Source organism: Peromyscus californicus, unplaced genomic scaffold (genome assembly GCF_007827085.1).
Source record: "Peromyscus californicus insignis strain IS unplaced genomic scaffold, ASM782708v3 Scaffold_18__1_contigs__length_77618521, whole genome shotgun sequence".
Taxonomy (NCBI): domain Eukaryota; kingdom Metazoa; phylum Chordata; class Mammalia; order Rodentia; family Cricetidae; genus Peromyscus; species Peromyscus californicus.
In genome coordinates this window covers 25,436,062-25,449,196 of record NW_026294480.1, presented here as the reverse complement: position 1 = coordinate 25,449,196, position 13,135 = coordinate 25,436,062, and the positions used below count along the sequence as shown (strand labels likewise).

The 13,135-nt window shown below is 41.7% G+C and overlaps 1 protein-coding gene across 4 annotated transcripts in view; it reads left to right on the top strand.

The window, feature by feature from the left end:
• Positions 1-13,135, top strand: part of Drosha (drosha ribonuclease III) — a 119,914-nt gene that overhangs the window by 87,546 nt on the left and 19,233 nt on the right. For all 4 annotated transcript variants that reach the window (XM_052743088.1, XM_052743090.1, XM_052743089.1 and 1 more), the window contains 5 exons: positions 1,339-1,441; positions 3,258-3,328; positions 8,421-8,465; positions 10,020-10,177; positions 11,336-11,441. In XM_052743088.1, coding sequence (XP_052599048.1) covers positions 1,339-1,441; positions 3,258-3,328; positions 8,421-8,465; positions 10,020-10,177; positions 11,336-11,441 — 483 coding nt within the window. The remainder of the gene's footprint in view (positions 1-1,338; positions 1,442-3,257; positions 3,329-8,420; positions 8,466-10,019; positions 10,178-11,335; positions 11,442-13,135) is intronic.

Below are 13,135 nucleotides of genomic sequence, written 5' to 3'. Positions count from 1 at the left end.
AAAGCTGGGTGGGAGAGACACGGCCAGCCGCCATCAGGATAAGGAAGATGTAAAGTACCGGTAAGCCACAAGCCACGTGGCAAGGTATAGATTAATAGAAATGGATTAATTTAAGCTGTAAGAACAGTTAGCAAGAAGCCTGCCACGGCCATACAGTTTGTAACCAATATAAGTGTCTGTGTTTACTTGGTCGGGTTTGAGCGGCTTGGGACTGGCGGGTGAGAGAGATTTGTCCTGACTGTGGGCCAGGCAGGAAAACTCTAGCAACAGTTTTCATTCATTTGGGTCTAGCTTAAAAAGGTCTTATATTGTGTATTAGAATATGAAATGAGTAGATGTGGAAAACCAAGTAAAGGAGCTAGACTTGGTGGTAGAAGCCAGAGTCTGAATTGGAAGGTGAAGAGAACTAAGCCACCCTAGCCATACAGTGAGACTGTCTCTAAAAACGTTAAACACCCATCTAAGAAGAGAAATCACATAAGGTCATAAAATGTCACCAAATGTAAAGGAAGTAGACACTAGTGGATTAATAAGTGCTATTCCTAGTACTGGGCCACACATTTTCTAAGGCCACATCCAAAAAATAAAATACTATTAAGTACAGATGATATTCTCAAAACCCTTAAAATTAATCCTGTGGTTACATGGCAAGTCTCAGTGAGCCCAAGAGAGATGGGCGTGGGAGCCTCTGAAAGGAGACATACATGCAAAACACAGAGCTCTTTGAAGCCTCACCCAGTTAAATATTTAGAGCTGAAAGTATTTTTGAAATCCTCACCTGTTCTGTGTGGTACAGACATATCTGTGTCACGTATTTCTGGAATCTAGAGAGTCAAGACTCTTGGTTAGACCTTTGGGTTAGGTTTGCATCTTCTAGGTGAACCCAGACGTCCATGTTCTTGTAGCAGAATCTTTTTTAGTGTAGTCTCATACTTGGTTTGCACTTGGATTTGAAAAGTCAGATTTCAGTGATTTCTGACCCCAACTCTGACTCTTGGAATCTGGGGAATCCTTCAGCTGGTCAGGACTGAACTGTGTGGATTTCTTTTTTTTTTTTGGTTTTTCGAGACAGGGTTTCTCTGTGTAGCTTTGCGCCTTTTCCTGGAACTCGCTCTGTAGACCAGGCTGGCCTTGAACTCACAGAGATCCGCCTGCCTCTGCCTCCCGAGTGCTGGGGTTAAAGGTGTGCACCACCACCGCCCGGCAAACTGTGTGGATTTCTAATGGATCACCTGATAAACTTGCACGAACAGTGCATTTACCGTTGCTCCTTTCCCCATGAGACGCAGAGTTACTTTGACAAAACCGTCTCACTTTTTATCATTTTGGATTTTGCAGAAACTTGAACTGGATCGATTTATGCTGTATGCCCATGGGCCTGACCTGTGTAGAGAATCGGACCTCCGGCATGCGATGGCCAATTGTTTTGAAGCATTGATAGGTAATTTCCGTTGAAAATCTGCTCCTTGCATGTGTTGAGCTTGTTGGAGAGTGCATGAAATTCAGTGGAGAAGCTTACAGTAGAGTGGCTTGTTCCTAACGCACGTGAACACCCACCACACTGTGCTGTAGTTGTTGTAGTGTCTCCACAAATCAATCATGCTTTCTAGTTACTGCATGCTTCGTCTCTGATGGCATGCTTAGTGTTTCCAGAATTGAACTGAATTAATATGAACAAGGCTTGCTTTCTAGCTTCGACATACGTACACACGCAAGGAGACAGGAACTAAATTGCTAGTAAGATCCCAGTGTGGTTTTTGAACGTATTTTAAATCATTTACAAAATTTTCTGATTTCAGTATCTTGAAAATAAAACCTTTTTAATTCTTACGTCTTGAATCTATGTAACTATTGTTGGTTTTTGCAAAGCAAGACTGATACAGGCACTTCTTACCCAGGCATTATAACTGCAGCATATGGTTATCTGTTGGTACAAGAAAATTAGTGGAGAATTAATTAGCTGGTAATTGAAATATACTGTACAATAAAATATTATAGTTGATGGACAGTTTCTTAATTTTTAAGTAAACAATTAAGTACATTTTATTTCTCAAAATCCTTTGCGTTTCTTTTTGCCCTCTTCCTTTGAAAATGAACACAGAAGTTTCTATTACAGTTTCACATTGGTGATAGTGGAAAGAGAATGTTCGTAGTTATCCACTCTTTCCCAGCAGTGTCTGGTTTTCATCAATAGGTCCATTTCCAGGGAGTTTACCACGTGGAATTGTTGGGCCTTTTACATATACTATCTACAGTGTGGCGGTTTGGCGTCGGGGTTGAGCAGACATGATTCGATTCCTTATTCCCTCAGTTGTCCGATATGTGTCTTTGGTAGACAATCCAATCTCTGATCTTCATTTTCCCCGTCGGAGATGGAGACAGTGTCACTTCCTCAAGGAGTTCTTGAAGGAATCATTCCAGGCCTGCCAGCCCCCGGTCCAGAGTTGAGTTCCACATAGCTGAGCCTTCCCACCAGTCAGTGAGGAGCCTGGACCACAGGAACCTTCTGACACTTTCCTGAGCTGCCCCATGAAGGGACAAAGAGGAATGTGGAGTAGCTAGCCTGGTGTCTGCTAGGCCCTAGACCATAGCTGCTGTGCTGACCGTTTTGCTACAGCTATTGATACAGTTAGTAACATTGATCAAAAACGTCTTAGCACTTTAACATTGTACGTGGATGTGGCCATTCTGAAGACAGATATAAAATTTTGATTGTAAGAAAATATGACTTTTCTACTCATATATTTTGCTACCAAGTTAAAATGTTAGTATAGCACTAACAGCTTATGATTAATGCTAAGTGCATTTACAGTGCTTAATTATTTCAAATTAAAAGTGTAGCATATCCTGGTTTTTATTTTCAGAAGCCTTCATTGGTCTAGACTCTGGCTTTATCTATTTTTTTCTTAGAGTCATGCATATGTTTGTTTTAAAATATGTACTATATAAACAGAAACTGAATTGAAGTGTTTTCTTTAGTATAGTTAGGTATTGTCCCTTTCATAGGGTATATGCCGCATCTCCATGAGAATTCATATCTCACCTCTTTTGCTTACAAATTTTAGTGAGTTAACTATATTTCAGTCTGAATTTTACCTCGGATGCATAGCTCAGAGCAGGGAGGTGTTCCCTTTAAAACGATCTCTCCTTATTCCTGGTCTGGTTTTGACTTGCCTGTTGACTTTTTTTTAGAGCTGTGTAATTTTCTCTGAATATTAACACGGCCTTCCTTTTGGCTTTTGCTTCCTTCCATCTAGGAGCGGTTTACTTGGAGGGCAGCCTGGAAGAAGCCAGACAGTTATTTGGACGCTTACTCTTTAATGACCCGGTATTTATGCTCAGTCATCTTCTTCCCTCAGCCGTCTATCAGAGCAGAAGCTTTGTTCTTTAGAAAGACTGTAGGAGAAACTAAATGCCAGCCCTCGTAGGCCGCAGATGTCGAGTACGTTAATATCGGCCTGTTCAGCGCTTGCAGATGTGAGAGTTTGGTGGTATTTTTCTCAGGGATTTCTCTTTCACCTGATCTCTTTTCTTTGTGGTCGCTTCTAGATTGCATATGCATCACACATACAGTAGGGGTGGTTGTGTTGGGTCATTTCTCTAAGTTAATTATGGTTTTACACTTTTTAACAAATGGGTACCGGCCTCGTGCCGTTAAAGATATTAGTTAAAGATTATAGTTAAAGATATTAGTCTGTTCATGGTTTGTTTTTGCTTTGTTGGATTTTTTTCTCCTCAATTATGTAGACTAGAAAAATGAATGTTTATGTTAGACAGGAGTTTCTGATGGGTCTATGAATAAATCATCTAGGAGAACTTTTTAAAGCAAATTGTAGTGTTTGTTTTTTTGATTCTAAAATAGTTTCTGTTACTAATGTTTTAAGCTATTAATATTGCCAGGGATACCCTTTTACTCTTGCATGTGCTAGAGCATCCTAAATGCTTTCTCTACCAAAACAAGTCAATTTAACATTAAGAGAGAAAGGCAGCTCGATATTCTGAATTGAAATGTCATCATAATTGAAATAACTCTTGTGGAGGATGGAGAACACAGGATGCCAGTGTTGTAAGTCCTCATGAGACCTCTTCTTACATGCCTGTCAGGTGTCATGACTGCATTACTTGGTGTAGTTAAAAGTCAGTACTTTTAGAAATGTGACCTCACTGTTATGTCTAAGAATTAAGTTCATTTTCCTAGATATGTGATGATTTCTCTATTTGTGTATTTGCTTGTATTAGAAGAATTATCTGCAGATGGTCCATAGTCCCCCATTTTGTCCTACATGCACAAACAACTGTGTGTCTTGATTTGCGTCTGTAGCAGATGGCATGTATTTTAGGACTTTTCCCTCAGATTTTAAAATATCATAGTTCTGGCCTTTTTCTTTTGTTGGCAGTTTCAGCCAGCTTTTCCCCGCCTTCCTCCTCCAGTGTCTCCCTTCCCTCTGCTTACCCCTTCTCCGCTGTCCTGGCTGAACCTGCTCCTGCTCCTGCTCCTGCGCTCCTTCCCGGCATGTTTGCGTCTTGTGTTCTTAATTGGATCCGCTTGTGTTTAGACGGTTTTCCCCCTTCAACTGCTCTGTCCCATTTGTCTACTTAGTAAGCTTATCTTGTATTTCCAGCGCCTAGTGCAATGCTGACCTGCCCAGCATTTAATATTTGCTAAAAGGGTGAAATGAAGAAGTGTGTAAATGGAAAAACAGAGCCCAAACATTATCTTACAAATGGAAGGGCTGAGGCTCAGAATTCATTTTGATGTCTCTTGTAAAACTGAGCAAGGCCCAGTAATACACAACTTTCTGCTTCAGAATTTTCGTGTAAACAAGCTTGGGCCTTTTAACTTGAGTGGCGTTTCCACATTGGCTTGAATCTGCTAGTTATTAAATGAGTGAAACGTTGACAAACCAGTGTGTGTGTGTGTGTGTGTGTGTGTGTGTGTGTGTGTGTGTGTGTGTGTGTGTGTCTGATGTTATGAAAATGTAGTCAGACGAACAGCCAGGAAAGAACTGCAGACAACTAACGCAGGTTGATGAACTCTGTGACTCAAGAGTGCCCACACAGCAAGAGAGAGGCGTCCTTTAAGGCCAGGACTGGTGCTGAATACTGAGGTTCTTGGTTGGCTGCTGGGCATGAGACCAAATTAAGAGAAAGGTTTGGTTTGAAATGGAGTGCTCTGGTGAGGTTTAGCAACTGAGTGTGTCCCCAGTAGTTATTCAGGGGACCGGGCACTGTGGAGCAGGCGAGAGCGCAGTGTTGTCCAGAAGGAGGAAGGTTCTCCGCAGAGGGTCCTTTCGGGTTTCTCCTGCTGCTGGCTGAGAAGGAAGCCTTGCTTTCTGTCAGCGTCCCTGTTGACATTGTCTACACTCCCCTTGCAGCCCTCTCAACAGCAGGGCTGGCTGTCTTCTCTCCCTCAACTGATTTTTCACTTTCTGCAACAGTATTTGCTTGTATAGCCCTGCAGGCTTACCCAGTGAGTTTTCCTGCGTGGAAAGCTTGGGTTTCATCACTCGCCCTGGCCCTCTTAAAACAGTGGAGAGGTGTTATATAACCTTCCCTACCTTCATCCATCTTTTCTCTTTGTATATCTGTCCCCAGCATCTCTGACCCAGGCCTTTCTCCCGCCCTCTGGAAATTGAAACTGTGTCTCTTTAAATTGCTTCTGAGCAGCCTGGTGTGGGGTCTTCCACAGACTTGCCATTTTAACATGTTTAGTATTGGCCCCATCGCTTTTAGTCTCTATCTTTAAATCAGAAACCTTAGAATGTTTCCTGTCCCGAAGCTTTTCCTCTCCGTGTATCCATTCAGTTTTAAATTTTCATCACTGTTGGTTGACTCAAGTGAGTCTTGGATTGCTTCTCTTGCAACTGGCCTGCATTCTTCTTAAGGCCTCGAATCCCTCCCTTGTTTAGCTGTCTGCTGTCCCTCACTGCGTCAGTCTTTCGTTATGCCAAGAGTTGTTGTGTGAGTGAGTGACGACGGGCCTTTCTAGTTTAAGATACTTGATTACTAGTCTATACAACGGAGCATAGAAGGTCTGGGTAGGTTTTGGTGTTGTTTAGACAGGACCTCACTGTGTGTGTAGCCCTGGGAGCTCACTCTATAGGCCAGGTGGCCTCGAACTCAGAGAGATCCACTTACCTCTCTCTCCTGAGTGCTGGGATTAAAGATGGGCACGGAGATCTGATGTTGTCCTCACCTGTTCGACCTCTTTTAGTCTCCTTTTCGCCCACGCTGTATGCCATTCCTTAGACGTTTCCCTTTTGTGCTTGTATATGGCTGGCTTTCGGTTCTCACCCTCTGCTGTTTCCTAGATTTTTCATGTTCTTCCAGTCTTCTTTGAAGAGTTTCCTAACAGCCCCAGGCAGAGTGATGTGGCTTTCCCTCTGGTGCCCACTCCCTCCCATCCTGGTGTAAGAGCCTGCCGTCCATCAAGGAGCCTATCTCAACTGCAGCCGTTTCTTTTCATATGAGATTTAATCTGAGAAAGAGGCAGCTGTGGCATAGTTGAGAATGATTTTTCTCTATTAAGGGACCTACTGCAGGTACCTAAGCTCTGTTTATTTACCTTCGTTCTTCCTCATTAGGCCCCTTTGAGGACAGAGTTGTATCCTATTTATCTTAGTAACCTAATACATAATAGGTTTTTAATATCAATATGCTGTGGTAATGACCCAGTCAATCTTGAGTCTTTTCTAGAAGCATGTCATAGTCCTGGAGCTAATTAACGGTATTGCTGGGACCCCGGTCTAGATCTTTCTAGTGTATTTTCTCTGACACTGCACTAGGATAAGTAAAAGGAGATGGATGTGAATGAAATGTCTGGTTGTAAGGTGGCATGGATTTACACCAAGTGGGTGGCCATGACCATCCAAGGAGAAATCATACCTTTTTTAAAAGAGAAAACCATGAAGCAGCAAGGAGGAAACGAATTCGAATGTCTGTGTGACTCTTGGGTTCTGGAGAACTTGGGCACGGTTGGAGGAGGGCTGCTTTATGAATGCTGTTGGTCCATCGTTATTGATGTTGCTGTTTTCTTTGACCCACACCGGGCTTCGCGCCTTCACTGCGTTACTCATTGAGATATCAGGGAACACTTTGACCCAGGGACTAGGATTCTCTTTGGCTTATACCTGAGGCTCATACCTCTAGGTTTGGGGAGAATAAATAAATTCCAGTGTGGGATCAGAATGAAACCTAGGCGCCCCACCAGACTGCAGCTCTTCCTGACACCACACTCCCTAGCTTAATGTGAAACGTGAAGAGTTACTGCCTGAGTGCATGTGAGGTCAATGCCATAAGGCATTCGAAATTGTGACTTAGATGAGAGGTCATTGTAGCGGAATAAAATAATCCAAACTGAAGCAGGAATGAGGATCTGTAAAAATGACGACATACTCCACAGGAGACAGGGGCTGATTTGGAAGCATTCTTTTTGTTGTGGGAGGAGAGAGAACCAGACGTTGAGAGAACACCAGGAAGTGTGAGGAGGGATGACATTCAGTATAATTCACTCTGGGGAATAAAAGGGAGAGGTTGTTAATTTGACTAACAGTAGTCCCTTCATGTGCCTTTAGAAATGAGTTTGATATTTAAACCCTGTCTTTAAACATTGTCTGAGAACCTCTGTGTGTTGTTAAGAAGTAAGTTGGTCAAAACATGGGACTTTTCATTTCGCTTTATGACCTTATGTGTCACAAAGGATCCTAATTTTCCTATACCCGGCCAAAAAACAAACTTTGGAAAAATATTTCTCTTCAGGTTATTTTTCTCACTTTTTTAAAAAAGTCTAACGCCAAGGCCTGAGAGTAGATCTAGGTTGAGGCTCCCTGAACCTGGAGGAAAAACCCTTTAATCCCAAGGAAATTGGAATTTAGAACTGCTCCTGGATTTAACTCAGCCAATGAGATAATTTAACAGGATGTTCCATAAAGTTTATTTATTACCATATTTCAAACAAACATTTGTGTGAACCGTGTTAAAGCATGGTCTCATAGTTGTGGGGACTTAGGAACTAGACGCGGGGTGTTTCTGCATCCTCTGAAACGAGCTCACGACCATGAAGTGAAATAAGAGAGATGTGAGGGGAGTTTCACACAAGCTGTAACAGATACCCAGGTCTGGGGCATGCAAAGTATGAATACAAGAGTAGTTTGATCCAGCGTAGTAGGTTCAGCAAATGTGGAAGTTAGTTTTAAAAGGCTCTCTTCCTCCCCAGCTTAATAGGCTAATGAGAGTCACTACAGGCAGTTTGAGTGGTGAATACACTTTTAAAAAATTAGTTTGCTAGCACTATTGAATTTGCAGTAAGTGGAGTCAGCATCTGAAATAGTTCAGTATTTCAAATAATGACATTTTATTTAGTACTCTGGAGTGTGTTAAATGACTCCCTTGAGCACTAAAGGCATCATTTCATTTTCCAGGATCTTCGAGAAGTCTGGCTCCATTATCCTCTCCACCCACTCCAAGTGAGTATGGCCTTCTTGTCTGCAGTGAGCCTTAGAAACTCCATGGCTTTCTCTTACTTTTGTCCCATGCACGCTTCCCCCCTCCGCCGCCCCCTCCCCCCCCAGCCACATACACACCTTTATCCTTTGATTCTCTTCCCTGGAATTAAGACTTTATGTTGGGTGCCAGTATAGGAAATTTTGGAAATAAATAGTAAATGTACCCAGGTGTTGTGTGTGCTCATGTGATCTGGAAGTCATGGGAGTCATGTTCCTCACAAGACAGAAGGAGCTGCTATGGGGGTATAGCCCTGTCCCAACAGATGCAAATGTGCTAGCTTAACTCTTACATACCCTCGCGCCTGCTAGTGTGGGGAAAATGATGTTAGAGGTGATCTTAGGCATAGTTAAAAAGTAGAACACATACTCAATTAATATTGCTACGTTATAACCTAATTTGGGCCTTAGATATTGATTCAGATTGCATACAATTTACTGCACACTGATTTAGAAATTTAAAGGATCTGAAACAAGGTGCATGCTTTTCCTCGGTTCACTTTCAGAGTTTCTGTTGTTTTTTTTTTTGCTGCTTTAGTTTAGGGTATGTGTATATGTATTTCACCTCATCACACATCTTATATGTGAATATGTATTTAGCATAAATAATAATTACTAGTAATCAGATGTTCATGGGAGGTTTTATAATAGTAGATGGCAACTCAGAGTGCTTTAAAAATATTCTATTAAAAAATAAGGTTGCCCAATGTTGTTGGAAATGTTAATTTTATTTATACTTCTTATATTTTCTCCTTGCCAGGTGTTAAAGGCTCGTTGTTACATGGAGTAACACCTGTCTAGTGGAATAATAATATCTGCTGGAATCGGAATTCAGTTTTAGTGATGCTCATTTGCCCAAACAGTTTGGTCTCTAGTAGATGCACAGTAGTCCATGTACTCTAAAATCAGACTCTTAAAGGGCACTTCCCAAACAGCAGCATTTTATCACCTAGAAACTTGTCAGAAGGGCAAATTCCTAGCATCCACTCTAGATGTGGAAAACCCTGGAGTCTTTCTACTCTATGGGCAGGGCCCAGCCATCTGCCTTTACCAAGTCCTGCAGGGGCTTCATGAGGGTAGAGAACTGCTGCTTCTTGACCTTTTGGCTAGAACGAGTGGAGTTTAAGAGTCACTGCTCCCTGGCACATACTTCCTCTACACACACACACACACACACACACACACACACACACACACACACACACACACACGGCAGCTGTTCTTCAGCTTGCATCTTCCTTAGAGAGTTAGTCTAATACCAGGGATTTTGAACTATCTGTGTACAGAACTTGGCCTTGAAATTTGAATGAAGATTGGAAAATATTATTTGAGCCTTCTTTAAATATTAGGTTTGTTTGCTATTCTAAGAGTGAGGAAGAGGCTTTCACTTTTTATTTGGCATTTCAGAAATTTCTGCCCACGGGAGATGGAATTTTACAGAACAGTGTCCTGCAATTGATAATTACTCTTGTAACAAAACCTACATGTGATTTTTATTTTATTTCTGTTTTCCTATAGCTACAAGAGCCAAATACGGATCGACAGCTTATTGAAACTTCTCCAGTTCTACAGAAACTTACAGAGTTTGAAGAAGCAATTGGAGTCATTTTTACTCATGTTCGACTTCTGGCAAGGGCATTCACGTTGAGGACTGTGGGGTTTAACCACCTGACCCTGTGAGTTCAGAGTACCCATGTAGCCCTACTTGACCATTTAGAGGAGGGAGTTCCAAACCCTCCTGCCCTTCAGAGGAGAGTCATGTGACTAGACAGACAGCAGCTAGACAGTGGACCGGGGGTTGTTCTCTCATCCCATGCCTTCGGGTCTGTTCACAAGCATCTTGCTGTCTTCATGAAGTTTATGAGATCTGAGGGAGTTAAAACTTTTGCCCATACAGAAATATGTATTAAGTATTATCAGCTTTGTAGACCATGTGGTTTATTTGTCACTTGCCATAATACCTTAGAAACAACCATAGATTAAGAAAAATAAATGTGACTGCTCTCTAGTCAAAGCTGCAAACAGGCTGTCACTGGATCTGACTTTCCAACTCCTACTTTAGAAAATTGATTTGTTGAGACTATTGAAATTAAAAATAAGAAAAACTTTGCTAGAGATTAAAATCCTGAGTTCAGTCCTCAGCACAGAAAAAAAAGTAAGTAGCAAGATTGTAGGTGTGAGTATGTATGCAGCTTTATATAATACAATGGTTTTTTTCCCCTTCTCTTGAGTGGAAAATTCCCAACTCTCTTTAAACTATAAAATTAAAGACTCTAATAGCTTTTTATAAACATTTGTAAATTAAATTCCAGATTTGAATAAATAACTTACATATTTAATAGCTTTAGAAAAAAATTAGAGGCTCTTTTCTTTCTTATGAGAGTTTTTTTCCATATTTTACTGTACTTTTCAGTTGATAGAACTAATCTTAATTTAGTAGTCATTTAATCCTTCAAGTATTCACTGTCGAGCTGGGCAGATTAGTGAAGGAGTTAAAGTGTGTACTGCTCTTTCAGAGACCTGAGTTTGGTTTCTGTACCTATGTCAGGTGCTCACAATCATTGGCGGCTACAGCTCCAGGTGATCTAACACCTTCTTCTGGTCTTATGTGCACATACCTATCACAAACACAAACACCACACATATGCAATTAAAATAAAAATATTTTTTAAAAATTAATTTTCCTCAGTTGAGTGTATCAGGGTATTATATTTAGTTTTATGCTTTAAAACAAAATGAACCAATTTTAATTTTTAAATTGTAATCTTGAAAATTATTGTTTTTAAATCAACAAATGCTTATTGGTTAGCTTACAGTGATGTGTCCTTTTCCAGAGGCCACAATCAGAGGATGGAATTTCTAGGTGACTCCATAATGCAGCTGGTAGCCACCGAGTACTTGTTCATTCACTTCCCCGATCATCATGAAGGACACTTAACAGTGAGTCTGTCTTCAGTTATCCCCTCTCATGACTTTGCAGGGTAATGGAGAGCAAGAAATGGGAGGCGCAATGCACACTTGTTTAACCTGTGACTTAGTTCTCGTGACTGTGATAGTCATTTTTCTTTCCTCCTGAGACAGGGGAATAAAGTAATTACAAAAAATACTTGCCATATAAATTACACGGGGGCGTATGTGTGTGTGCGCGCGTGTGCGTGTATGTGTGTGTGTGTGTATACATATATATACACACATGCGCACATTATAAAATGTGAGTGAGTATAACTCAATGCAAGGTTGAATGTGTCAGATATTATAGAGGCACAGGCCAGTTGCTGGACTTAGACGGTCAGGAAAAGATTCTTCTCGTTACAGAGTGCAGGGTAGGCTTCATGGGCATGGTGATGTTGGACCTTCAAAGATGGGTAGGATTTAGCCATTGTGAATTTGGTAAGAGTTGATTTCTCTGCAGTGGCTTCCTTCACACTGAGTCCAGAGAAACAAGGGCATGCATGAAAAACTTGGTCTGAGGCAACAGGGACTCGTGTGGCCCTGTGGCAGCATGAGAAGGGAAGTACAGAGACGAGGTTAGATTCAGACCCAGAGTAAAATGGTCACCGTTCCTTCCACTTGTTTCCCTTAGCCAAAGTTTATGAACTTTAGTTTGCTGCATACAGTTGTTGCTGTGACACTTCCCAGTAATATATAGGTGAAAAAGCCGGTCCGGCAGTCACTGATGTCGGAGGACTCAGAGTAAGCCCCGAGAAGCCCCTTGAGAACAGGGCATCGGGAAGGCTGGGGCTCCGTCAGGAGGAAAGTAGTGCTGCACTGGCTGTTCTTCATTGTAATCTCTATTGTGTTGAAGCTAATGGCAGTTCGTTCATACTTTTTAGATTGCTATGTGCGGTTTTCTTTGGATAGAGTCAAATCTTAGTTCTGCAACTGTGAGACCTATCGGTAGTCTGTGTGAGACCTCAGTATTGGATGTAGAGAGAACATGGAGTTTAGATGGGAATTGCAGTGGCGTTTCTCTACTCAGTCTTTACTCACTCACTGAGTGCTGTGCTTCTGTCTTACAGCATGTGCTGCATGTGCTGGGCTAAGTGCTCAGGAATCAATAGCACCTCTCACTTTACAGTGAACAGCTTGATTGCCATTTAAAATTAACTGCCTTGAGAAAGACAGGAGTTTCTTTGTTTAGTTGATAATTGAATTCTTTAGAAAATATGAATCTTTTTGAGAGCTAGTGTCTCACATCTTGCTTATGAAAACAATATATTGCATGTTCCTTTTTCTCCTTTAGAGAAGAAACTTCATAGATGTCAGAAGTATCTTGTTTGTCTGAGAAGTAGTCACACCATACCAAACAGCTTGAAGTAACTGTCTTAAGGGCTCTGAGGAGAATATGTGGTTCAAATGGGCCTCCTCCTTCCCCTGGTATTCTTCCAGAATTAACTGTGGATTCTAAGACCTTATGGGGATGGGGCCTTTCCTCAGATGCGCTGCCGCTCACTAACTCCAGCACTAGGCAGCAATGAACTGAAGCACAGGGAGACCTGGGTCCTGCCTGTGAGCAAACCCAGGGCAGTGCTGGAGATTTCAGGGCCTGGCTGCTTTCCACAATCCCTTCAATGCTGGGAGTGGGTCTTAGTTAGGGTTTCTGTTGCTGCGAAGAGACACCATGACCACAGCAA